The sequence below is a fragment of the Aythya fuligula genome, chromosome 7, assembly GCF_009819795.1.
Source record: "Aythya fuligula isolate bAytFul2 chromosome 7, bAytFul2.pri, whole genome shotgun sequence".
Taxonomy (NCBI): domain Eukaryota; kingdom Metazoa; phylum Chordata; class Aves; order Anseriformes; family Anatidae; genus Aythya; species Aythya fuligula.
In genome coordinates, this window is record NC_045565.1 from 28,960,747 (window position 1) to 28,987,426 (window position 26,680).

General features: G+C 42.4%; 2 protein-coding genes across 3 annotated transcripts in view; one reads left to right on the forward strand and one right to left on the reverse strand.

Annotated features, from left to right (window-relative positions):
• Positions 1 to 8,255: 8,255 nt before the first annotated feature.
• DCLRE1A (DNA cross-link repair 1A) lies at positions 8,256 to 24,604 on the reverse strand. 2 transcript variants are annotated; one of them, XM_032191521.1, is made up of 11 exons: positions 24,178 to 24,604; positions 21,333 to 22,737; positions 21,064 to 21,242; positions 18,963 to 19,096; positions 18,052 to 18,170; positions 16,197 to 16,340; positions 15,128 to 15,273; positions 13,368 to 13,522; positions 9,549 to 9,690; positions 8,682 to 8,881; positions 8,256 to 8,439 (listed from the first exon to the last, which is right to left on the reverse strand). In XM_032191521.1, the coding sequence occupies exons 1-10, from the start codon at positions 24,590 to 24,592 to the stop codon at positions 8,715 to 8,717; spliced, it is 3,006 nt and encodes a 1,001-aa protein (XP_032047412.1). In that variant the 5' UTR covers positions 24,593 to 24,604; the 3' UTR covers positions 8,256 to 8,439; positions 8,682 to 8,714. The 2 variants fall into 2 exon arrangements, with proteins under 2 accessions (XP_032047412.1, XP_032047411.1); XM_032191520.1 differs by having other exon boundaries at positions 21,064 to 22,737.
• A 704-nt stretch (positions 24,605 to 25,308) lies between these two features.
• NHLRC2 (NHL repeat containing 2) overlaps positions 25,309 to 26,680 on the forward strand; it is a 33,637-nt gene continuing 32,265 nt past the window's right edge. The window contains exon 1 of the mRNA XM_032190948.1: positions 25,309 to 25,474. Coding sequence (XP_032046839.1) covers positions 25,312 to 25,474 — 163 coding nt within the window. The 5' untranslated portion in view covers positions 25,309 to 25,311. The remainder of the gene's footprint in view (positions 25,475 to 26,680) is intronic.

Below are 26,680 nucleotides of genomic sequence, written 5' to 3' on the forward strand. Positions count from 1 at the left end.
ACGCAAACGGAAATCTTCTCAGTCAGACACATTGGGTGGTTCGTATTTCATGTCCCGTTAAGGGGTACGCTAATATTTATAAGGGTACTTCATTGCCAGGGCTCCTTGGGTCAGAGCAGGGGCACCGAATCCTCAGCAGAAAGCTTTAACCACAGGACCTTCAGGTCAGGGGAACTGACAACGTAATCTGAGATGCGCTGAGGGCTTTCTTGGTGTGCTTCCCAGGGACGATCAGCCCTCCCACAGAAGTGTCTCTTCGCAGCCAGCCCCTTCCCTCCCGCAGGCTGGCCAGCAGGTCACCACGAGGAACTTGGAGTGTCTCGGGCTGTTCCTAGAAATGCCACTGGAATTTCAAACGTTCCCTTTGGTCCCTTATCACTTTCTAATTTATTGCATCATTTGAAGAAAGCAAGAGGCCAGCCAAGGTTGATGCAAATCTTACATTCAGCAAAAGCACCTGAAGAGAAATTGTGTCTCTGTGCCCCGCAGCACTGAGGATGCTCAGCAGGGAGAATGCTCAGCAGCCAGCAGCAATGTGCCTGACAGAGTCTCAGCCTCTCCTCCCTGATATTAGATCAGGTGCAAAGCAGGTGCAAAGCCACTGTGGTGGCAGCAGGACTGGATGTACAGCAGCAAGTGCCTGGCCGTGTTGGATTTTCCACACCGGGTACCTGAGTCCAGGTCTGTGCCTGAGAGTTGGTTTCTTTTGTAACCCAGCAGTGGAGAGTGAAGTTCAGCAGTCAGTGGGAGCACTAAGACCATGGCTATCAGTGGCAACGTCATGTTTTAAAATGCCATGTCTGTTATTATCATCATTGTAAAAACTGATTTTTACAACAACCAGGCTCCCAGCCCAGTGGTCTCTCCCCTGAAGAGCCCAGTCAACCAAAGCTTCAACCAAAGCAAGCAAAACATCTGCATCAGAGCAGAGCTTGCACCCACAAAGTTCCCCAGAGTCTCCTTCTTGGTTTGGTTCCTTACCCCGTTTCATTTCAAAATGCTGTCCACAAAGCAGGTTAAGGAAGAAAAGGGCACAGTCCAGCAAGTGACCCCCAGCTCACAGGACAGCCACCTGCCCGCATGCTCCAACTTTGGGGCTGGCAGCGACAGAGGCTGTCCTCACAGACTATGCCAACAACCAGCACGCTGGAAACTATGCACAACATAGTTTTAAGCAAACATAATCCTAGGCAGTGCTGTATGGTAACTACACAGTTTTCTAATCAAATCTACCCGAAAATCTGAAGCAGCCACTGCCGTGAGCACTAGGGATGCTGCCGTCTCTTCCAGTAGTGTCGCTGTAAGTATACATTGTTCAGTTAGTGGGAGGAGGAAAATGTCCTTCCTGGGAGCCCTCCTCTGCTGGAGCTCTGCTCTAGGCAGCATCTTTCTGGAGCCACCACAGCTCAGTGTAGGCCTGTCTCCAGCGGCCCTGGGAACTGGAAAAACAACACACACACACAAATTCTGACCTTTCTCCACATAGCAGAAGTTCCTCTGAAAAGTGAAATCCCCAAACACTTGCTCCAGAAAAGAAAAACAAATCAATCTAAACCTCCACCTCTTGTAATCCCCGAAGAAAAATGAGAAAGGGAAAAAAAAAAAAAAAAAAAAAAAAAAGCTTGAAAGAGCTAGGACATGTGCCTTGTCTGCCTTTGTGTTTCTGCGAAAAGCACTGAATTATGAGTGGTATGCCATGAAACCCATTTGGAAGAGTCCGTCACATGTTCGCATTTCTCAGACATGTCCTTCTCCACCTGGAAATGTTGTTCTGGCAGACTGCAAGGATCTTGTACATTTGCCCAGGATTTCTGGGCACTTGAGCTTCCCAAATCCGTGCGGCGTGCAGCTCCAGCGCTCTGTGAAGCACCCGTCCCGCTGTGCCTGTGCTGCTGAGGCAGTCTGTGCAGACCCCTGACGGCCAGCAAAGCAAAGCGACTGTGCAAATAGTCCTGGCTGGGGAACCTGACCTGAAACTCCCAGCTGCAGCACAGAGGAGGGGAGCTATAGGCTTTTCAAGGCTGAGAGGACATTGAAACACCATAGAACATCCTCCTGAAGCCCAGCTGAGCACCACCGCCGTGGCTGTGGGTTTCAGGAGAGCTACATCAATTTTTTTTCCTGCTGCCTCTGCAAGCTTTCCCATGATACCTGTTCCTGGTTCCTGTGTGTGTCTACAAAAAGCCAGCACAAAATCATGATTTGTTTCCCTCCAAGGGCTGTTAGAAGGATACCACCACTGCCAGCTGTGAAGGTGGCACAGCTTTTGCACCCAAGAGGAGCCCATATTTTTAAGCACTTGCTCTTCTGCAGCCCCTACTAATCAGTGGCATATTCCTCACCAGGGCATATTTTGCCAAAACAACCTCATTTACATGCTAAATGCCCTTGGACTGATTAGATGCCCTGCGGGCCTTCTCCCCTCAGATTTGCCCCTCTTCAGTTTTATTTCACATCCAAAGCCTGTGTCATTCCTCAGAGATGTCATTCTGCTTCCAAGCCAATGTTCTTGTGCTCCTTTTTCTGAGAACAAAGGTGAATGCTGGTAGTGTAACATTTCTAAGAAATTCCCAGCAGTGGAAGGGTAGCTGGGGGGAGAACGCAGATGGAGGAAGGAAAACTGAGTCATGAGGAGTAACTATAAACAGAAAGAGGGACAGGGGTAGGAGAAAATTGAGTCAAAGGCAGTAAAAGTGGAGTTCTCTGCTGTAAATACATTTTTGTTGTATTTGGTGATTTGAAAAAAAAAAAAAAAAAAAAAAAAAAGAACAAAAATACAAAACACCAAAAACAGTTTAAGGTTATTCCCTAGCATCAGACAAGCGGCAGTTCCGGCTCTTCAAGACCAGCTGAAGCATCAAAGTAACTCACAGTAAATACGCGTCCGGTCTCTCTGGCAGCCTGATGAAGCATTGCTAAATTCAACAGCTCCTGGCACCCTGAGAGTTTCCATCCATTTGTACTTGTCTTGTTTAAGTCCTGCTGATGCTGGAGATCAAGAGGCTAGGAAGAGTGCGGAGAGATTCTGGCACTGCAGCAAGAAGACAGGAGGATAATGTAACACGGTGTACCCCTGCAGAACAGAGTCAACAAGCAATTGTCTTGTCCAGGGGCTACTGGGCATCCAGCTGGCCAGGAACCTCTGGGATAACTCCTGAATGCTACTTCAGTGGTCTGGCTGCTCGCAGGACCCCTTGCAGGTTTGGGACACCAACCACCCCAAACCCCTGAAGTGCATCTCCACTTCATTCTTGGGCCAGCAGGTAGTGCCACCCATCCCATGGTGTGCTTCTGCTGGAGCGAGTCTTGTGCACCTCTGGTAGGTCACGGTGTCTGAGCATCTGGCGTGGAACTGCTTTGTCCCAGGTCTGAGGAACTATTGTAACATCCATAAAGAATAAGAAAAGAAAAGCAGCAGATGGAGGTGTACTTGAGGGCATGATCTGAGCCTCATCTCAGTGAGTGGCCATCCTGCCTGGCCGGCTCCTGCGCACCTTTACCTCCTCGTGCTCATTCCCGAGCTTCCTAAACAGCAGCTTGGGGCTGCAGCCAAGTTTATAGCAGCCAAAGGTAAAGCATTTTCTGTCCCCAGGGGGCATAGGAATCAGGCTGCTTCGTTGAGTAAACATCCCCGGAGGGCACTGGAAAGCACCAAACCAGGAAACAAGAGCCTCCACGTCTGTTGGCATTGACTGGAAAGTAAGTCACTGACCATTCAGTTCTGCCGCTGTGAAATCCCTGAAATTTCCCCAGTTGATTAGGCATCACATTTCACGGCTGCTCTGGCAAGCTTCACCACTGCCCTGTTTGCTCCAGGTGCACCCAGATCCCTTCGCTGCCTTTCCTGAACTTTCTGTGGTGCTCTGAGCTCCTTCTCTACGTGGTATCTGCTGCTGGCTTGGACTCTGCCTTGCATGCTAGCATCCCAAACTGCAAACAGTACTCCTAAAGGGGTTAAAAAGGAGAGGGAGAAAAAAGGAAGAAATAAATGGGTTGTCAACAGAAAGGAAATGACTTGATTTTGGTTGCTTGGTGGGCAAGATGTTTTGTGAGCGTGCTGTGCCTGATGGTTCACTGGGCTCTTTCATGGACCTTTTGGTTTCACTCATGAGTGAGTGGCTCACCGACAGCTCCATGCAGGTGGCATTTGACAGAAGGGATATAAATCAGGCCATGGCCTGCTCCCCCACCCTGTCCCTCTGTTTGGGCAGTTTGGTAGTTAGCCGTTGCTTAACGAGCCATCAGGCAGTGCCCCACTGCCGTACCACCCTCACCCCTCTCCTCTTGTCTCTGCTGTCAAAATCGGAGGGCTCACTGTTACGCAGCAGAAATCCAGGCACATTTACACCCTGCTGGAGACATTTGTTTCTCCAGAGGCCCCGGCAGCCCCCAGCGTCCCTGCCCACCACTCAGGGCCTCATTTCAGCCTCCCCAGGCTGTCAGTCACTGCCTCATGGGCCCTGCTGGGAGGCGCTACCTCTTCCGTGAGTGACCATGAAGGAGCTAGAGGCAAACCATGTTCTTGTTGTGCCCCAGAGCTCACTCCCTCGGCCTGGGAAGCAGCACAGAGGACTGGATTTCAGGTGCAGCTCCCTGGTTAGCAGATCCAACCAGAAAATACAAGGTTTGCTTCTCGCAACACGGTTCACCAAAAGCAGCGTCTCCCTGCACGAATGCTGGTGGGCAGCCAGGAGGGGTGGGAGGCAGCGCGAGCAGAACCTCATCGCCAGCCCTGATCTTGCTGAACTCAGCTCCGATGTCACCCTGTTTGCATTTGTGTCCTCGTGTCACCTTGTCCTCACATGCACTACTTGTATCTTTTTCTCTTTTATCACCTGAAATGGTGCACCTTCTCCGCTTCTATCCATAGCAACCAATACAGCGTACAGAAGGAAAGGTGAATAAAGTTAAATTCAAATGCAAAATGGGAAAACTTAGGGTTTTTAAAAACTGTTTTATATAAGCACTTGCTGGAAACTGGCACAAACAGGATGCTATCTGCCCGGAGATACCATGGCACATGTAAATGTGACCGAGTGGAAAAGACCCTTCCCTGCCAAAGTATTTGCTGGAGATTCGATAACGAGGTGCCACTGTACAACAGTGGGTAAGGGTTCAGGGAAAGTGGAACCAGGAAAGGCACCCAGGCAGTGCGGGCTCTGCCTTTGCAGGCTGCAGCTCCACACAAGGCTTCCCAGGCTTCTGCAGCAGAAATGGTCCACCCGTGCAGCACCCCTCTGCCTGAAAGCAAGCACAAGCCCGCAGTGGCTGTGCTGGCCAGGGATTTAGGGTCTCATTCTCAACCCACCAGCATCTCACGCTCTGTGCTGAATGCAGTGAGTTGGTCCCAAGCTCACTTATGCAATGAGCTCCTGTTCACATACAAACCTCAGCATTTCTCTGCTTCTGTTCCCTGGTGATCTCGGAGCAGACAAACCAGCTGGAGGAATCCTCCTCTGGGCCCTTGGGACTTCTTGGCTTCACACAGGTAGGTGGTGGTGGCTCCCCTTTGAAGTGTGGAAGCCTGCAGGCAGCGTGCCCGTGGGCAGCAAGGTGTGCGTGGAAAGCACCCAGCCCTCCTCTGTGATATTTGCTTCTCACAGCCCGTCTGAGCCCCACTGCCTGACTCAGCTCATTGAGCACGTTGCTCTCCTCCTCTCCCCTTTCCCCTCCTGCTGCCCTTTTCAAACAGCGTTGCTTTTAGCTCATTTATCTGCCTATTGGGGTGATATGTAATCAGAGCAGGGAGTCCTGATGGGAAATACAAAGTGATTCTTTAGAGTGGGCACTGATTGAGGAGGTTACAGCTGCCCTTTTGCCTGCTTTGCCTTCTGCCCCAAGTCTGTCAGCACTTAATAAATTAGAAGAAGATCCAGGGTGTTCACAAGCCCATCTTACTTTAGAAAAATCTGTTATTTGACATGTGACACTCATTTGATGTGGAGGTAAGTACAGAGCCTGCCTCATCTACCCCCTGCACGGGGGACTCAGGTCAAGTCTTGCTGTAACAAAGCCCAAATAACCTCCAGCCTATTGACTTTGAAAAAGTGGTATCCTCAGTTAGAGTGAACACTTGTAACCAAAATAATATATATTTTTTTCACTCCAATCATATATCCCTAATGTCAACATTACCAAAAGACAGGAAACATTTTCTCCATCATTAGGAAAAGTGGAGCTACTCCCCATGTCCTACTTAATTACACTTGAGCACCAACTCTGAAATAAGGTTTATCATAGATCTGTGCCCCCTACAGGACTTAATCAGCTGCGATCAGAGAGCATGCCCAAGGAACAATCTAGGAAAGGAGAGAGAAAAGGCCCTGCAATAAATCTTCCCACAAAAATCTTGTTTAATTAAATGGTTTTCCACATCTGTTGCTCTGCTCTTCTTGGCAATCTAAGAAATCTAATCCTGTTATTAATATTCTTCCTTTACAATATGGAGAATAAAAACCACACTTTCTTTCCTGAGTTTGGATTCTGAGAAGACTTTTTTTTTCCATATGAAGGAGGCCAAGTAAATGGTAACATGGAGCACGCCTAACATGAAGGAGGATGAAATGCTGCAGAATTCAAGGCTACCCTCGAAAAACAGCTGGTAGAAGTACAAATACAAACCAGAAAGGAGGAATGAAAGCAATCAGAGGGCTGATGCACCAATACCTACAGCAGAGCAGACAACTGAAAACAGACTCCAGTACATACAGACTAAAAAGGAATCTGGTACAAAAGCCATTCCTCTTCTGCTTTTGCTTTGTGAGCCTATCAGCATCTGTTCCAAATCAGAACAATATTAACTGAGTCAATCTCGTAGATGTCGATGTCAGCGTCTTCCAAGACATATTTTTGTGGTTAGTTCCAGAAATAAGTTTGCTTTAGTCCCCCTGCCTCTCCCTCCCCCCCCAAAAAAATAATACACCCACACAACCCTTTACTCTAGATAACAGCGTAGAATCTGATAGCATGAGGTAGAGCCACCGTGAGGCAACAGGTGTCTCGCACCTACCATCTGCAGTGAAAGCCAGTTTATTTTGGTTCCCTGCTACTATTTGCATAAAGGCTCACTAATTGAGCTGCAAACCTGCAACCGCACCAGCATGGTCAGAGCCCACGCACACACTCATTCTCTGTAGGGATATTCATTCCTGAAAATGCAATTATGGAAGCAAGAAGATGTCAGAGATGCAATTACCATTTTGACCTCAGTGTGATTACTCCAGCACCTCATACTTTGTGCAAAACAAGTCAAGAAGAAGACACAGGAGCCCCAAGCCACGAACAATTCCTAAATGATTGAACTGTTATACGCATTCACCTGCCAAGCTGTACCCTCAAATTTGCTCCTACTTGTACACAAGACAGTAATTCAGGCTCAGTAGCTGCAAGATTTTTAACAGATAATTTTTTAACACACCTACTCCAAGAGGGAGTGGAATTGTAGAAATGGGTATGCCAAATCCAAGATAGTGAACAGTCCTTGTGATAAGGGGAGCAAGCATAATGCATTATGTAGGATAAAAACTTCAGATGCCTTTAATTGCCTTATTTAAGCAGAACCATTTAACAATGTCGTATTTCAGTGAACGTACTGACAGAACTGTGAATCAGTGTAAGAATATTTTTCTGTCAGTGTTGCATGGTTATTTCTCCGAGAAGATAAAAAGTGATATCACAGTACAGAGCTCATCATTCAAAGACACGGATCTGTTTATACTTACACTGATCATTAAATAAACATTTTCCTGACAAAAAAAAGGCATTGAAAATTCCAGATTAGCCATTCCAGGGAGTTGAAGGATAGTTCTTTATGCATCATCCAAATTCTTAAGTCCTGAAACTTTGGCATTATTTTTATATTAGTGCTTAAAATTATACTAGTGTGCCTGCATGCAACTTCAGTATAAAAAATACTAAGTAGATACAGAAAAAGCAGCACCAAGAACCTGTCAGGAATCAGGAGGAAAACGCAAAGTGAAACTCAGTTTTCTGTTGGCAGCACTGCTATTTGCCTTTCTTGTTTTTCCAGAATTCAAGTGACAAACCTGTACATACAACCCTGCAAACCCAGAAGCTCTGTACTACAGGAAGAGGAAGCACTTCTGTGCTTTGACCATGTGTTGAGAGTTTGCACTACAAGGGCAACACAAGCAACATATATGGAACATTTATGGAAAGCATTAAAGGGTTTTCTCAGATTAGCAACTACAGTACTGAAAAGAAACGTACTTTGCTCTTAGAAAGAACACACAGGCTTCATGGAGGTTCTTTATTTAAAAAAGCAAAAACATAGAAAGTCTTGAGTAGAATGTAGGTAGCAATATCTTTTATAAAATTCATTCTTCTAAGTATGTATTTATTACAATAAATTATTTTCCAAAATGATGAACCTGGAGGTGGTTTCACTCCCAGCATTGTACATGTAGGCATCTCCAAAATCTGAGGAAAAGAATGGGAAAAAGAAGTTAATTTGAATAACCTGAAACATGCATTTGCAAACAAGTTACTAATTCATTTTCCCATAACTTAATATTTCATCAGAAAAAAAGGTGCTCTTTCCCCCCCACTCCAAATCCATCTCTCTCAGAAGAATAGCAGCATAGTCCTTCCCAAACAGAGATCCAAGGAAAAAGGAGAAATTAAACACAATTTCACAGAACTCTGTTTCCCCTTCAGCCTACCTCTTTTGAGACATACATATATGTTATTTATAGTTATTTATGTCCACTGCCCTCAGTCATCCAGTCTCTAAAATGCTTTTCCATCAAGCTTCTGGCTCTCCAGTCACCAACATTTACAGTGGGGATGATTTTCTGTGGCTTCAACCATTGAACAAAACGCTTCATTTCCAGGTAACTGCTGTGTTCACTATAAGGAATACCTGAAATAAAGCAAATCAGAGAGATCTGTCAGTCCACTTAACTTCTTGCCAAAATACTTTTGCAAACTTTTAGCTCAGAAGAACTCGAATTATTAAAAAAAAAAAAAAAATAAAAAAAATCAAACTGGAGATTTAAATCATATAGCTAAGGTAAAAGGAAAAATCCAGATTTCATTTCTGGTAAAGTTACCTTGCATTATGTTACCAAATCAATCATCTGTGCAAAATGAGCTGTATTTAACATTCAATTAAATGAACCTTAAAGTTTTTAAGAGATTCAACTCCATCCACTGATAAGAAATGAGAGGGAGAAGAAGATCCCCAGTCTCTCCACTGTAGGAGTGAGGTATGGTATGGAATGAAATAATCTTGGCTCTGGAACTGCACTGCCACCAGCATCACTAGGACCAAGATTTCATCCTTGAAGTTTCTGCAATACCGTATAAGAACCTTTGTTTGCAAGAGGAGGACATGAGCAAAATGTACATAAAAATCTACATTTACAGTGTCCTCGATTACTCTTCTCCTGGAGAGATCCATCTGTTCAGTTTCTCAACAATTTATCAGAAAAAAACATTAGTTATAAAGAACAGTTGGAGTTTCCAGAACAAAAAATAAGAAAATCATTCACACAACCAGATGCACTGAATCGTTACCACACTTATACCATAAATGGTGATCCTTCCTCTCGTCTGAGGCTTGATATCCAGCAGAGAAAGGCATGAATCAGAGTAGGTCCATCCAGTAGGTTTGAAAGCCAGAACTTGATCAAAATTCTCAGAAAACTTATTTAAGTGGTCTTGCAAGCCCTGTTAAAAGAATATAGCACATACCGAGTCCCATTAAATGCCTCTTTTGTCTAAATATTGGAGATTTTATGATGGAGACACCTCAGACTAAATTTTATTTTTTCATGAATAAGAACTTTTTTCTTTTAAATACCACCTGCCTTCAAATTAATAATGATAAATATTTAAATTTGCAGAACACCTTGTACGTTAGGATCTCAACTGCTTCATCTGAATAAGCGCATATTAATAGCTACGCATTACAAATCAGAACACATGAGGCATAATTACATCTTGTATATCTTGCCCCCAAGCTATTCATTTCCTTCGCTCAGCTGGAGGTCAGCACTCTTGCAGCTGAGTTCTGATAAAAGAAAGTAAAAGCCAGCTTCAGTGCAAAATCATCTGGTTAATTTAAAGTACCACTGACATCTTGCTATCTGTTTGTTTCCAGAAGCACTCAAAGATTAAGTAAACTACCCAAAAAATTACAGCAAGCCAGTGCACAAGTAGAGTATTGCTCTGACAACTAACTGTGCTTTATCATGTCTCCAGTCATGGTAGGAAGGAAACTAGCTCTCATCTCTTCACTCTTAAGAAAAAAATAAAATAAAATAAATTGAAATTTAAATAGTTTCCAAGTTGGCTAAGTTAGCCTTCGATGTTGTTTAAGCTAGGATCAGGAACAAGATGAGAGAGAAGTATAAGGAATGTACAATCCTATTCCTGGATAAAGTGAAGTCAGTATTATTTCAAACCAAAAGCAGAAAATCAATTTCATGTGTCCTGTATAAAACCTTAAAGGCATATTCTTCATTTGAAAGACTTATGAGATTTTAGAACTCAAAATCATAAACTTCACAGCAGCAGCAGGAAGAGGAATACAAAAAAGAAACACTGCTGAATAAAAAAGGAGAGGGGGGTGGAGATGGGGAGGCTGTGACAGAACGCTAACCACTAACCACCCTGCCAGACACTTGAAAATCATTACAGAGGGAAGTGGAAAGCTGCCTGCGACACTGCTGCATTTAGCAGCACCTTCAGTACCATACCCAGTAGCAACACACAGAACCCATCAATCTGGGCACGTGAAAGACTTACAAAAAACCCTACTACAACACGCTTGCAGCAGGAATCAGGGCCAGCCTCCACGGCTCTTAATGCACTGCAGAAGTCCAATCTTCACTAGATTACAAATATAACTGCAGCAGCCTGCTTCTTCACACTTCATTTAAGAAGACTGACAGGGCTTAAGGCAACAATTCACAAAAACTGTATTGCCTCCCCTTGCCTGACTGAGATCCAGTACTTCAAACACAACGATTATGATAGTAACCAGTGCTAATTTGTTCTCAATTTTTGTTATAAATCAAGTGTGCTACATTCACACTAAGGATGCAATTTCAATCCCATCAAAAACAATTTGTGCATTTCAATCACAGATACTTCTCAACATCTCCCCTCAATTTTCAGTGAATGACATTACAGAGCCAAGCAATGTGAAGGAGGTGCATGGACCTGAAGACCCCAGTCCTCTGGAAATCTTCCACTCTATATTCAAGTGGCAGAAGTCCCAACTTTTGACTTATAAAATGTTGTTTTTGTTTCAAGAGAAACACACAAGCACTGTAGAAAAGACAGCCTCTTTCCACAAAACAAATGACTACAGTGTTTGCTCATAACACATTCACTTTAAATACACATTCCAATCTCTTCTTTTATTTCTTTGGCTAACACTATCCTAAACCTTCATCCTTTTAAAATGGAAAATACATTTTACTGCTAAATCAGCCTCCTTCAATCGCCATGACAGGCTGTTATCTAGTGTTGCTGAAATCAGCAGTACTTGATCAGCTAATTTATCCTTAAAATATTGAGTTCATGTTTACTGATGCTACTGGAACAGAAATAAGATGAAAGGCGATGGGAACTCATCTTTAAGCACTTATCATTCTCACATTTTATTGATACTACATTTCACCAGGGCATTCACACCTAGTTACTGGCCTCATCAGCTTAGCCTCTGGAAGACCACTCGGCTGCCTTCTTCACGTGAACACAAACTTATTAACAAGAGAGTGAGACCAAATTCAAACAACTTCACAAATGAAGCGAAAGTCCCAGTGCAGAGGACCATAGCTGGTACCCCAGGCCCCCCATCTCTGTCCTCTGAACCTCTGTGCCTTTAGCCCTTCCCGGCCCTTTGCAGGGTCCAGGCATCACTTCTGGCATGCTGCCGATTTGTCCAGAATCCCCACTCAGAGATAAGCCCCTGCACACGATACAACTGCCTCACCCTGAGAAGTAACGCTGCGTAAGACATCCTTGTGGTATAATCACGCCCTCTGCCCAAAAAAGTCCAACTATGTGAGTACGCCGCACACACTGGGATGCAGCAGCAGAATTGTGTAACAAGCCAAAAAGCTGCAGAAGAAACTAACATATAGCACTATTTATTAAGACAACACGTTAAAAAAATATCCATGTATATTCCCATCACTCATTTCCTGTCTCACCACCGAAAAGATTATAGAACTTAGAATACTGAAACACTGAGTTCTTTTTCCTGGAGCTCCTGTCCAAATCACACCATCTCCTTTTCTCCTTTTTAGGTCAACTCTGACCTTGACTGGGTCTGCAGCTAAATACCATCTTGCTCTGAAGAATTTGCTTGGGATGGCACAGCAGGCCTGCACTAAAGCAGAAAAAGAAATCCAAGTTTGTAAGGCCTAAGTGACCACTGTTTCTCTGTCTTTCAGGTTACCTTTAAACTAGAGCCTGCTGCTTTGCCTTATTGTCATTCTGTATTTTGTGGACTACTTAGAAACACCTTTTCCCCCCAGGGATTTGTCACCTTTCCTAACTAAGAAATCCCCACAAAAACTTTCAACAAGAAAATCCTACTGTCTCAAATCTCTTGACTGAAATGTGTATTTAAAGTCATCTAAGAAGAAATAATGTCTTAAACAAAAACTGCTTTACTTGCTTTTGCTACAAATAAAAGAAGATTCCTGCATGTGGAAAAACCAAAGCACGTGTATGTATGAAGTGTCCTTCAATTCATTTACTGAGTGCATTTGTTTATGGAGGGCTTTTCGCTGATTTTCCAGTATCTGTATTCCCATGTGTATCCCCAAGTATCCATATTCACATTCTTCAGCACCAGAGCAGAAAGCATTTTCTTTTAACAGATGAAAGAATGATTGTAAATCCAAGGAAATTGACCTGAGAGATGAACATGGAGAACCCTAGGCTGAAATTCGGAAATTCTCGTGGGCTGCCTCAAAACAGAGGAAGTCTCAGCCAGAAAATCCTTCTGGTCTTCTCCTACATCACACAAAGTAAAAGACAGGCTCAAAACAGGGACTCAATGTCAAAACATATTAATTGCTAATAGGATAGATCCTGCAGTCATTACATAAACCTACTTCAAAAAGGCCTGCAAAGAGCCAGCCTTTGAACAAACCTTACCTTATCTTGTACAAGCACTGTACTGAAGTTACACTTCCCGTGCATCACGTTTGGAGACATTTATTAATGCTTAATTGCATTTCATTTTCAATGTATTGCAGTATGTCAAAACTCTACTAAATGAATATGATCTGACAAGAGGGTAAAAAGCACCAAACAACACTGGCTAGGAGGAACAGTAAGATTAGCTAGCAAGTTAACTAACAGAGTATATTTTCAGAACTTACCTTAAAAGTAATTTGCATCATGGGAAGAATGTGAAGCAAAGTACCAGCCCAGTCCACACTGATGAGGGAATTAACAGCTGCTGACTCCAAGCACTGCAGCGTTTTGTATTTATCACGGGACATGCTTGCTTTCGAGCCCAGAACTTCAGCAATTGCTTTAGGATTAATAGGGAAAAAAAAAGTAAACAACCAAACACACAGAAAAAAATATAAAGTAAGAGGTATTTTGTTACTTGTTTTGGAGACATTCCTAGTTACTGTACTGGATTATCACTGCAAGTGGTGTGTGCAGGTTTAGGCACCACAGTATAGAAAGGACATAAAGGGAGTGCCCAAAGGAGGGTTACAGAGATGGAGAAGGGCGTAAAGGGCAAGATGTGTGAAGAGCAGCTGAGGTCCCTTGGTTTGCCCAGCCCAGAGCAGAGCAGGCTGAGGGGATGCCTCATGGCAGCTCCCTCACGAGGGGAGCGGAGGGGCAGGCGCTGAGCTCTGCTCTCTGGGGACAGCGACAGGACCCGAGGGAACGGCATGGAGCTGGGACAGGGGAGGGTCGGGGTGGGGTTTAGGGAAAGGTTCTGCACCCAGAGGGTGCTCGGGCACTGGGACAGGCTCCCCAGGGCAGTGGGCATTGCACTGAGATTGATGGATGGAGGTCAAGCAGTGTTTGGACAACGCTCTCAGACATAGGGTCTGATTTTCTGGGTGGTCTCATGCAGACCCAGGAGTTGGAGCTGATGATCCTTGTGGGTCCCTTCAAACTCAGGATACTCTATGATTCTACAATTATTTTTAATATTGAAAAAAAAAAATCCATATTCAACAAGATGAATGGTATTTCATATCCTAAAATTAAGATCTGTAATGGCTGTTTAAAAAAAACAAACAAACAAACAAAAAAAACACACAAAAACCAGATTTTTTAGTACCATTATTTAGTATGACAACTGGAAAGAGAAGGAGAATAGAAGCACTTTGATAAGTTCTAAGTCATATTTCTTTGGTAAAATGTTAGTGGGGTGAATTGTTATTTATTTCAAATAAGCCAGAAACACTTAGTTTTTGGAATATGCTACAAACAATGTAAATAAACTAAATTTCAGTGTGAAATTCTTGTATTGATGACTTCAAATATACTCAAATCACAAATGGTACACAGCTGCCTGCTCCAGGGTATACATCTGGGCAATCAATTTGTTTTCTAACACTGTAACTGAGTGAAGCATAGCATACAAGATTTTCATTAAGACAGAAAAGATGTGTTTTGGTTTGGGGAATGCTGTGTTAAAACAGATTTCATTAAAACTGATTACTATATGTATTCATGAAAATGCATAATGTAAACCTGGAAGGAAAAACTGTTAGCAATAATAGAAGTTGAAGAATAACTACATCCCCGTGCTCTCTTGACAGAATAAAATTATTAAAACTGAAAATGTCATTTATGCTTTTAAGTTGTCTTTAGCCCTTTTCTCACCACAATCAATTGAACAGGTTTATTCATGTGGTATCCAAATATGTATTCTGCGTATGTGTGTGGGGGGTGGTGGCTGTAAAAATGGCAAAAAAATACTTCTATCAAAAAGTTTAAACTTACTGATGAGAAAAATAAAGAACTAGCAGTACGATTATTAAATCTGTTTGATTTCTTAATGCAACATCTGATTATTAAGACTAAGGGACCATTTATGTTTTTCAAGAAAAAGTCATTAACACTGATTTAGACATTTAGTTATTTGATCAGTTACAGGTTTTTTACATACCTAAAAAAACTTTTTCTTTTCCAATGGAATAAGTGCCACAGACAACTAGAGTACGCGGGTTTAAAGTCACTGTCTCAAAGGCAGTATTGACAGCAAACTGGATAACTTCTTGTTGAGAAGGAAAAGTGTATTCAGGACTACAGTACCTGGGGCATGGAAACAAGACACCAGTTCATTACATTAAATGGAAAAAATCTGAATTCATCAAGAAGGACCTCCAACTTGCATGCACACTTACACAAAGTAATGACAAAGATGTTATTCTGAAATATAACTTCAGTCTACTTAAAATCTATTAGAAACCACTGAAGTGTTCAGATAAAATTATTGGAATAAAATTTACACTCAGTATATCAGTCTTCTCTCTACAACCCTACAACCATTCACTTGTCTGACACTGCCACTCAATTCTGTAGCTTTTTTTCCTCTATAAATACCAAGTGCTCTTTCAAGCTAGATATTTGCAGCACGTACTAATTACATCCTTATGTCTATTTTTCCTCATGCACACAAACCATAACATAAAGCATTATTCATTCACAGAAACATATGGAAGAGAAATGAAAGACTGCAGCTGGGCATTAGTCATCATATACAGAAAAACAATTTTATATACATGAGTCACAGAAAGGTCTAATGAAAACCTGGATAAGTGACAACCATTTGGCATTCTTTCACTCTCTGAATTCTCTCTTCCCCCGACCCCTTTCATAATATAGCTGAATACTCATAAAAGCAACGTTGCACAATCTTCTACTTTTAGAGTTAAACACTTAATGTACAAATTTTGCAACCCAGAACTTAATACCATGTATAAATAAGATGGTCATCTCAACAAATACTTGACTATCTTTTCCAACACCTACTTTTAATCTCTCACGTAACAGCATAGGAGATGAACAAGGCAGACATATATAAAATCAGATATTTTTCCGAAGTCTGTGTAACACTAGCTAACAAGTGTTAAAACAGTAAGGTCATTTATACTTACATTTATGTGGTTCACATAAAGTTTTACTAAAGTGAAAAGAGGATTATATGGAAAAAATATATGTTAAATGCAGCTTACGTGGTATCAAGGTAAAGGGTGTGGACTTTTTGACCAAGCAAAGCAGGGTAGCGCTGCATAGAAGGATCTGCCCTGAAGTCTCCTGTGTGCAGGATAGCAGTTCCACTGGGCAGACAAAAAAGGATCATTGTTGCACCTGGACAACTGGAAAGGAAAAACAAAAAACAAGAAAACACCATGCAAACGATGTTAGTTTCTATATAGTTATAGTGCCTTAAGACAAGAGATAAACCACTGTTTATCAGTGTATTATCAGTGGCATGAAAGGATGCAGAACAGCATTTTAAAATCACGGCTACTATGCTGACTAAGTTAGCTAGAAATTCTTGTTTTATAAGGAATCCTAAAGCTATCCTTATTGCCTCAAAGTAGCCTTGAGTTCTCAGCTGAGACAGAAAGAAGAAAAATTACCAAAAATAAAGTAATCAAGCATTATTTCCTTTTTGGGATGTTCTTTCTTCTAGGTACAACAAAGATGCTGCCTCAGTTGCAACTTCTGAGATTCTATTAGACTTGATTTAAAGAAGAAACAGCACACCAAAAAGCAGCAGCATTCTTATTTGGGGGAAACATTATTATTTCAGATGTATCTTCATTCCTGTAGGACTTACTGAAGCATTTCCTTTTAAACTCTATTTGCAGGTTTTAAACATCATCCAACATCCAGAATTCAGTGGTTACAAATACAACTCTTGTGTTGGCCACAATGCATCCACTGCGCCTTCTGCAGTTCCTCACCAAAGCTGTCTGAAGGGCAAGTGCAGACTGGAAAACCAGACTGGGACTATTTTGGACATGAATCATCTGCAAAGGGTAAATGAAATCTCAGAAACCAGGAAAACTGGCATGAATCAGAGCTAAAATGACAGAATTGGTAAACTCTCCAAGAAGTTGAACTTTGTACCTAAGGTTTACATGCCTTTTAAATTGAAGGCAGGGGATCAAGGAGGCAAACAGGAAAAATGAAAAGTGTCCAAATTACATAAGAAACAAGGCTTCCTTCATTCCCAGAAAGGGTTCTCAAAGGACTTCATGGAATCTTATCTCTCCAACTATAAACAAAGCCTAAGATAAGTAATATTCAAACCAGCTGTGACACAGTGCTGTGTGTCAATATATAGTTTAGGAAAAGGACTTCTCTTCAAGCCCATAGCCAAATAAGGTACCAAGAGTCAGAATGGCAAGAGCACGAGGCTGGAATCCAGCAGCTACTGAACCCTAAATCCAGCATTACCACACACTGACAGTGCAATGCTGGGCAAAGATCTCACCCTTTATCACCAAATCCAGTAGATATTTTTTTTCTCCTCCAGATTTCAACAGGCTTTTCTTTATCATTCAATTTTAAAAATGTTGGCTAGGTTTTGTCTCTCTCAGGATCCAAAGGAACACATTTTTCTTTATCTGAAGATCTCACTATCTTCAGCTGAAACCTAACAGATCTGATAACCAGTTCTAGGATGTTCCCAGCTAGAAAACAAAAACTGAAGTGTCCAGACCACTGGAAAATCCCAAGCTCTCAGAAGTGTAAAAATTAAGGAGCTATGTGTGGTTAACACTAATGGACTCATTGCAAGCAAAAATAAAAATAAGGTAGAGTTATCAAAAAAGCCTATGTTTGATTTTAAAAAACAACTCACCTATTCCAAAAGCTAACTACTTGCTATACATTTAGGTTTCTACATGCCTAATGCTCTTGTGAAGTGAAAATACACATTACTAAGTCACGTCAGGTATCTGAAGAATTTCTACCCTTGTTTTTTCAGATGCACTAAAACCTAAGAACTACAGAAATAAAAACTGCCTCTGTACAGCTATCTTTAATATTCTATCCAACCAATGGAGTGATACGTACTGGTTGGCATCGAGCAACACCACTTTGATGCCATTCACAACACATTCCGTGTCCATCGGCAGCACATGGACATACTGCTCTTTGACTCGAAGTTTGCTCTTCACCAGATTGCCAGTTATCTGTAACAAGAAAAGGATTTAATGTGGAATAGGAACAGAATCTAAAAAAAGCCTTTGTTTATTTTAGAAACAAAAGCTCTCAAAGCCAGACAGCCTGGCTTTGAGAGAAACTATGAGATCCTGCATGTGATCAAGCCTTTCAGTAGCATTTCACCTCTCAAAAAGCAAACTGAAGAAAAGCTGTCTTAAAAAAAAAAACAAACTTTTGAAAGCCTGTCAGCACGTTATGGGTTGGAATCCAAGAGGAGGCCAACACGGAGGAACAACACAGCAAACATCTGTTACAGATTGACTAGGCAAGAATCACAAAATGGTTTGGGTTGGAAGGGACCTTAAAGATGACCTAGTTCCAACCTCCCTGCCACGGACAGGGATGCCACCCACTAGATCAGGTTGGTCAAGGCCCCATCCATCCTGGCCTCCAGCACCTCCACAGCTTCTCTGGGCAGCCCATGCCAGTGCCTCACATCTCTCTGAGCAAAGAATTTGCTCCTAACCTCTAATTCACATCTCCCGTCTTTTAGCTTAAAACCATTCCCCCTTGTCCTGTCATTATCTGACTGAAAAAGTCACTCTCCATCTTTTTTATAAGCTCCCTTTAAGCACTGAAAAGCTGCAATGAGGTCACCCCAAAGCTTTCTTGCAAGGGGATCCCACGTTCCCCTATAAATATCCACCATGCCTAATTGCCCCAACAATGGAACTTCTGGTCCTCTATTTATTTTCACCACTGTAGAAGCAAATAGAGTTGCAAATAGTTGGATAACATCCACTAATCTTGAAAGCCCTTACCTTGTTACAGTAGATTGGAAACATGAAGTTTTTTGTCAACCCGCAATAGTGATCAGAGTGAAAATGAGTGAGGAAATAGGCTGTGCAGCCTTCAATTTCTCCATACTGGAAAGCATCAACTGTAAAACCAGTTCCTACAGCAGAAGGAAAAAGGCAGAAGAACCTCGTCAGTAAACATGCATAGTTCAGAACAAGTTTCTAGTTAGATTTTTAATGTTATTCTTTTTTATTTATTTCTTCCAAATTGAAAAGGGAGAACAGTTACACTCTATATAAAGTTTTAGGGACGATTTAAGGATGAGCATGTTTTGTATGAGTCAACAGTCACAAAAAAGATTTTATCTCATTAAAACAAAGATTTAGCAAAGCGTCCAAGTGCAAATATGTTCAAAGGCCTTCCATATATCTGTTGTTCAGCTGCCATCCTACACAGATGGCAAAGCAAACAGGAAACATCTATCTGCATTCAGCTATTATTTTTGAAAGTTCATGTGAATTAAAATCTAATACCAGCATCTTAACACAAGATAAAATGGAGAATGACAGCTTAAAAAAAAAAAAAAACAAAAAAAACGCATTTTGTCATCAAACTGTAATTTTTCAATTACTCTATGGTTAATATTCCTCCTAAAACATGCTACCAAGTTACTAGTTACCAAATAAGCGATCTGGGGTCTTCAAAAAAATTTGTTGAGATGAAACTTGACCGACTTGCAGCTATTCCACGTTCTCAGTGAGGTGCTGTTTGCATAAAGGTGTTGCATAAAGACAGCTCTCTTCTCTGCAAATCTAATTTTTTAAGTGTATATGTATGACAGATGGTCCTTGCACATTGGGTTACACTTTTGTAAAACCACCAAATACTGCACAGAACTACTGTATTTGGTGGCACTCAAATATTTTTCACTGTCTGTTATGCAAATTTCCCAGATCTTCCAATAGGGCTAGAAATACTTCTACTCACTGGAGGATCAAACCTCAAGTGTTTGCAAGTCCAAAGAAATATAGTGGTCTGCTAATTGAAACCAAACCAAACCAAAACAATACAATACAAACAAACAAAAAACTGTTTGAGAGGTACCACACTCGAAACATCAGGGAGGCTGAGTTATATTAGGCCATGGGGATAGATAAGTATCATTAGCAACATATAAAACACAGTCAAATACACTTGAAGTATAGTAATAAAGCTGAGAACACCAAATAATATAGATAATAGCAAAGCAACTTTAGAATTTCACTGTAAGCACAGAACTCTGCTTCTCACATTTATTACATATGGGAAATGCTCTCAGCCCACAGAACCCAAGATACGGGTGTAACCTCACACGCACTTGTAGATCAATCCTCAAGCAGCAACTTGGCACTCGGAATCACTGATGTATTTCTATTTGGCTTCCTCAGATATCTTATTAAGACTAAATCCTTTGGTGGTAAACAGAACTGAGAGTATGTGAAGTTTTGTTTGTTTGTTTTTTAAAGTTCCTGATGCATTATTCTGTATTTAGCTTGAAAAGACTGAGGGACTCCTGTCTGTTTTTCTGAGCTAATTTTTTTGCTTGGTTTTAATTTCTTTGCTTATATACTTGTAGCACTTCGTATTTCTACTATTTGTGAGCTTCATATACAAAACGAATTTTTTTTTTTAACTTACTGTAAGGAAATAATTGTTATTGACTGCCCTATTTTCACTGGCAAATGAAATAACGTAGATTAAATTTGGGAATTAAAATAAGTACATATTAATAAGGGATATATCCAAAAAAATAAGAATGTGTATCAATCTTTAAATACTCCTCATGTTTCTTATTCTGTCAAACACATGCAAAAGTCTGTCCCTGAAATCATTTTCCTGAGATGACTATGTCAGTGTGCTTTACTGATGAGGCTATTGCTGACTCTGGTTCTACCACCACTTTCTTCTGGTTATCTGCACCCAAACTAGACTTCATTGACTGGGATGGAAGAAGGAAAATTCGTTACAGACTGCAACACTAAATGACTATGGGGAGCGAACACGCTGAAAGCTTACATTAGGGAAAAACACAATACACCAACCCAAATTGGTTAATCACTACAGAAAGAAGTAATTATCTCTCACCTGGTATTTTCTTGTAGAAAGGGCACTGTTTTTTTCTTGCTCCTTCACCTGTAGCAGGTAATTCTCTAAATTTTTTTCTCCACTTTCTGCGGCCACCAGAAGTTACATCTGCCAGCTCTCCATTTTTATTTGAACTTTCTTCAGCTCCTTCTATGTCCTCCACAGATCCCTCAGCTTTCCTTTTTTGCTGTCTGGGCCTCTTTCCATTGGGAGTTCCTGAATTTGGTGTCTGCTTTTCCTCGCTCAAACACACCTCTCTCTCAGCTTTCCTTTTTTGCTGTCTGGGCCTCTTTCCATTGGGAGTTCCTGAACTTGGTGTCTGCTTTTCCTCACTCAAACACACCTCTCTCTTACTTTCCTCTTTTACTTTGGGTTTTAACCCAAAGAAAACACCAATGTCCATTTGTTTGAGTTCTTTGGCAGAACTGGATTTGGCATTCACACTTGCTAAAGGATGAGATGACACTGTTTTAGAGACGGGGCTAGGAAAGCATACATCAGCTGCATTAAGCTTTTCTTCTTTCTTCACTACCGACTGCGAACTCTCCTGGTGAGCAGCTTTTTCAATTGCACTAGCAGCCATTTTACCTGGATCAGTTAAACCGTTACTTGGGTCCCTCCTAACCTTACTTTTTTGTGACAGAGGAGAGCCAGCACCTTCCCCGACTGCCACCAGTGGCGTACCTGTAAGACCCACGCACACAGAATCCAAAGCACAAGCACCACTACCTTTCAAATCTGCGTTACCTGCATCAGCAGCTGAGGAAATCAATCCTGGCTGTTGAACCTCCTCCTCAAATAATTCACAACTAAAAGGAAAAGAGGAGTCTGCCACTAGGGCCTCTTGATGATGCTGATTACCTACACATGCTGAATTACAGAAGTTGCTGCTCACGTGACTCTGAGAAGCAGCTATTCCGCTATAATGTTGACAGTTCCATGTATTTGCTTCCTCACAGTGTTGTTTTTTTAATACAAAATTTCCCTGTTCAATATGCTTGTACTGATGCTTCTGCTGTAAAAGAAGTCCATTGCATTTTTTGACCTCCACAGAATCAGATTCTGTATCTTCAAAGTTCTGGCCTTTGAATAATTCATTTTGTGATATTTTTGCTTTTTTCTCCTCTTCGTCAGTTTCCTCTTCACTTTCCTCACAAGTACTCAGTGGAGAGTAAGAAATTTCACAGTCACTGAAGTCCACTTTTGACTGTAGTAGACTTGGCTGATTTGTATCTTTTTGACTACTCAGATCCTCTCCTGTAACACTTTCTTGAGAGGACGCAAAGTCATAAAATTCAAATTTACAACTATTATCTGTGGTTTGTGTGAACTGAAACGTTTGTTGAGAGTTTTGAGCATGTGCAAAAGAGGAAGTACTTTCACTGGTTATATTTAGAGTCTTCTTTTGTGGTGAGCTCTGTACCGTTGATGCACACTCATATTTTAGGATGTTTTTTACATTATTGGATTGTTTCTCATTCTGTGAAATTTCTTCTGAATGACTTGGGAAACAACCAGACTTTGCAGCAGTAGAGCATGTGGACTTCCCCTCCAAAGCGTGTGCCGAAGAGCTTACCAGATATTCTCCTGCCCTGCTCGCTGCAAGTAGGAAATGACTATAGCGCTTGTAGTGGGATGGAATGGTAGAAGTGCAGAGTAAGCCATCAGGACACTCTATGAAAACAGTTTAAAGAGAAATTCTGTTAATATGTTTGCATATATTATTGGCATAATCGTTAAAATAAAAAACACATGGCATACAACTTAGTTGTTTCTTATAAATGCAGCTATTGGAGGAGAGAAGGCACAAGTAAAAAGTAATTTTCAACCTGCCACATCTTCCAGAGACGAGGCCAGAATGAGAGTGTTTCCAACCTAAAACTGAAAGGCTGACACTAACACAGCATTAAGGCTGAATTCATTCACCCTTCTAACAAGAAGAGCACAGCATCCTGTTTCAGTACTGTGCTAACGTAGTTACATGGCTTCTGGTTTTGAATTGTGTCATGCGCAGGCAATGATCTCAGAGTAACAGCACCAGAAAAGGCCAAGACATGTTTCAAAACAAACCAAGCCTAGGTTCTGAATCAAACTGAAACTGCATTTAAAATTGTCTGCTAGGTTACATATTAAATTTGAAAATTGTCATGTATTTACTTATGTCCTAAAAGTATTCAGGATCCATTTGCCAGCAAAAAAAAACAACATGGCTGTTCCCAAAGCAATTTTTGTTGAGTTTGGTAGCCTAACTTTTAAGAATTTAAAGACAGATGCAAATCAATCAGTATTTTTCATCCATTAATTATGGGAGGAAGAGGTGGAAATCAGGTGTTAACACATCTGCCTCAAGTTAAAACCGCTGCCAACATCAGGAATAAGGGCTCAGATTTCACTGTTCTGAAGAAACTTCAAGGAAAGTAAAAAAGATATGAAAAGGTAAGTTGCAGTTATTTATAAACATTGTATTTCCTCACATGGAACTAGTCATGGGAATGGTTCCATCTCTATTCCTCTTGAACAGAACTGTGAACCAAACGGTGTTACCTTGTAATATAGGAATATTCATGTATAATTCTGGATAAATTTTCTAAAGCATACTTGACCCGGGGCTAATGTTTCAAGCAAATTAACCTAATAGACTGATTTCTGATTACAGCTGTCCTCAGAGAACCGCACAAATCACACATTTATTGTTGATACCCATACCAACATGGATATAGGATAACATTTATACTTCAGGAAATTCAGTGTTACAAGTAGAGAAGTCTCAGCTGAAGGAGGTTTTTGGTGAACACTGACTGAATGATTGAAAGGAATTCCAGTATTTTAAGCTGGTAAATATTCACCTTCGATTTCTTCAAGCCAGTGAAAAGTGGGATTTGCTAAACCATCACGAATCTCTATCACAAAATTTTGAGATTAGATTCTGAAATTTTCATATCAGATTTCCACATTCTTCATGAAGAGCTGAAAATTTGATAAGAAAATGTCATAGATGATCAGCAACAACTTTCTGAAAATCATACCAACTACCATCTCGCGTTTTGAACCACGTATGAAAACCAAAGCTTTAATGCTGCTTCCTGAAGACCTTGTCTCTTACCCTACTCCTACCTTTTTCAGTGGCTCCTGGGGTGTCCAAACACTCGGCAACGTGCCACCGAGGCGTCTGGACTCGCAGCAAGGTGAAGGGCATCTGGCAGCTGGGACAGTGCCCGTCGTGCACCGGCCTCGCGCTCTGTGTGCCGTGCTCTGCCTGGCTGCCCGCGCTCTCCTGGGAGAGCAGGCTGCTGTCATCTTTACTCGCCTCTGGATCCTCGTTTGGCCGTGATGTTGGCTCGCTTTCCTGAAGATCACCATTTTTCCCCACCGATTTTCTTTTATTTCCATTTCTCCTCTTCAGCCTGCCTCTGCCCTCGGTTACTTTCCGCAGAGGAGCCGAGGGCCTCTCCGAAGCGCTCTGTCGCTTGCGCTTCCTGACGGACCTGTACTCCCAAATGTCCTCCTCCAGCAGAGCCTCCTCAGACATGGCCCCGCACAAACCCCCCTCCCTGCCCTCCTGAGGGGACCCCTCACAAACCCAGCCCGCCTTCCCCTAAGGCGCCCTCTCTCCCCTCTGCCCGGCAGCCAAGCGCCCCGATTCCATCTTAACGACCCCAACCCGGGCCCCGAAGCCAGCAGCAGCCCGTGAGGGGACATCAGCACGGTGGCCCCTCAGCCCCTCAGGATTCAGCCACCGCTTCCCTCTCTCCCCTCAGCCCCGGCCGCCGCCATTGCCCCTCAGCGGCTCCGGCCGCCGAGGCTTTCCACGGCAGTTTCGTCACCGTTCCCGCAGCATTCCCCCCCCCCCCCAAAAAAAAAAAAAAAACAAAAAAACATATATATATATCCCACCGCCCTAATTGTCTGATTTGCGCCGCTTTTCACATCTGTTAATGTATTTTATTTTATTATTTAAAAAAGGACAAAGGCGGGAAAATAAAAGGGTGTGTGGAATCTGCCGAGCCGGCGTTGGCGCGCTGGGGGCTACTCCTGACGAATATGCTCCTCCGGATAACAAAAGCCCTGTAAAAAAAATCGGGGAGGAATTATCAGCTCCCCCCTTTAACACAGTCGAGTTTGCGGCGTGCTCGCGCGCGGCGCTTGGCGATTATTTTTAATTATTGCTGTTTAATTACAACCGTGCCGCCCGCGTGTCGAATCTGCGGCGGCCAAACGGCAGGGCGGCAGCGGCGGGCGGGAGGCGCCATGGCGGCGGGGGCGCTGCCCGGGCTGCGGCCCGCCCAGACGCAGCTGGAGTACGGCCTGCTGGACGCCGACAGCCCCCGCGACAAGGAGGCCTTGGTCTACGGCTACCTGCAGAAAGCCGACAGCCGGGAGCGGGACCTGACGGTGCCCGAGCTCGGTGGAGGTGGGTGGAGGGGCCCGCGATGGGCTCCGGTGCCCCCCCGGGCTCGCCGTGAGGGGCTCACCCTGAGGGGGTGCCTTGGGCGATGAGGCCCGGAGCGGCTCTCTTTAAAGGTGTTTTTATCTGGTTATGGGGCTCTGAGTCTTCAAAAGCCCCCCCGGGGGGGTAAAGGGCAACATAAGGGAAGCCCCTTATGGATGCTCGCTTGGTACCGGTTGCAAAAATCATGTTCTTTAAATCCTCTTTGTTTTGTTAGCTTCACTAACTACTTCTTTTTGTTTTCCTTCCAATAAAGTGTTTCGTTTTTCTCCAGTGTATTGGCAGGAAGCTTCCTCCCGCTCTCAGCTCTCTCTCCATGGCTTCCCTGTGCTCGTCAGTTTCCATCCCTGCACCCTAAGGCTTGCTGTGCTGGAGACATCCTCCTCCTTCAGGGCTCTGCCTGTTTCCCCTTCGTGTTTCGCACATTTCTCCACCTCTTCTTGTGAAAAGTGTGAATCGAGGGTTACGTAAAGGTCTTGCAAGTCCTGCTCGGGGGCCTTGTAACCTGAGCGAGGCTCTCTGGGACCCTGAGAGATTAAGGGGTTTGCAAGACGGAGGCTTAAGCAGATAAACTGTGGGATTAGAACCACATGGGTAGCATAGGAGTGAATTCTGACTTTTAACCAGTGAAGCAAAGCGAATGCGTTTTCTGTCTGGATTTGGACTCCTGAATTGAATTTTCACTTTCGTCATCAGTAATATTTATGTTTCTGTCTTCTGTCAAAGCTTATTTTCTCCAGAAATCAGCTCATATAGTAGCCAAAGTTATTTATTTCCAGTTTATTTTTAGGAAAGATATCCCAATTCTACTGAAGAGGGAAGACACATCATAAAACAAATAACCTGCTCTTTTCCTTTGAAAAAGCAAAGTGGAAAGTCTTGTCCATACACAGTGGAAATAATGCATAAATTATTGTAATTACTGTCACCAAATCTGAACGTTTGTGCATTCATTTATCCTTTTAAATATATATGTATATACTATATAGGTAGGAAACAAATTTTTTATTACTGAAGAAGGAAACAAACCTGCTGACTTGAGTAGCTGTAACTTCTCCTGGGGCAGTAAGAACTTGGTTTGCCGAAACTGACAGGGTGGAAGTTTTGAGTATTTTTAGATTAATCAGAATAAATCTATGTATTAAAAAAATAATAATTCTTCAAAAATTT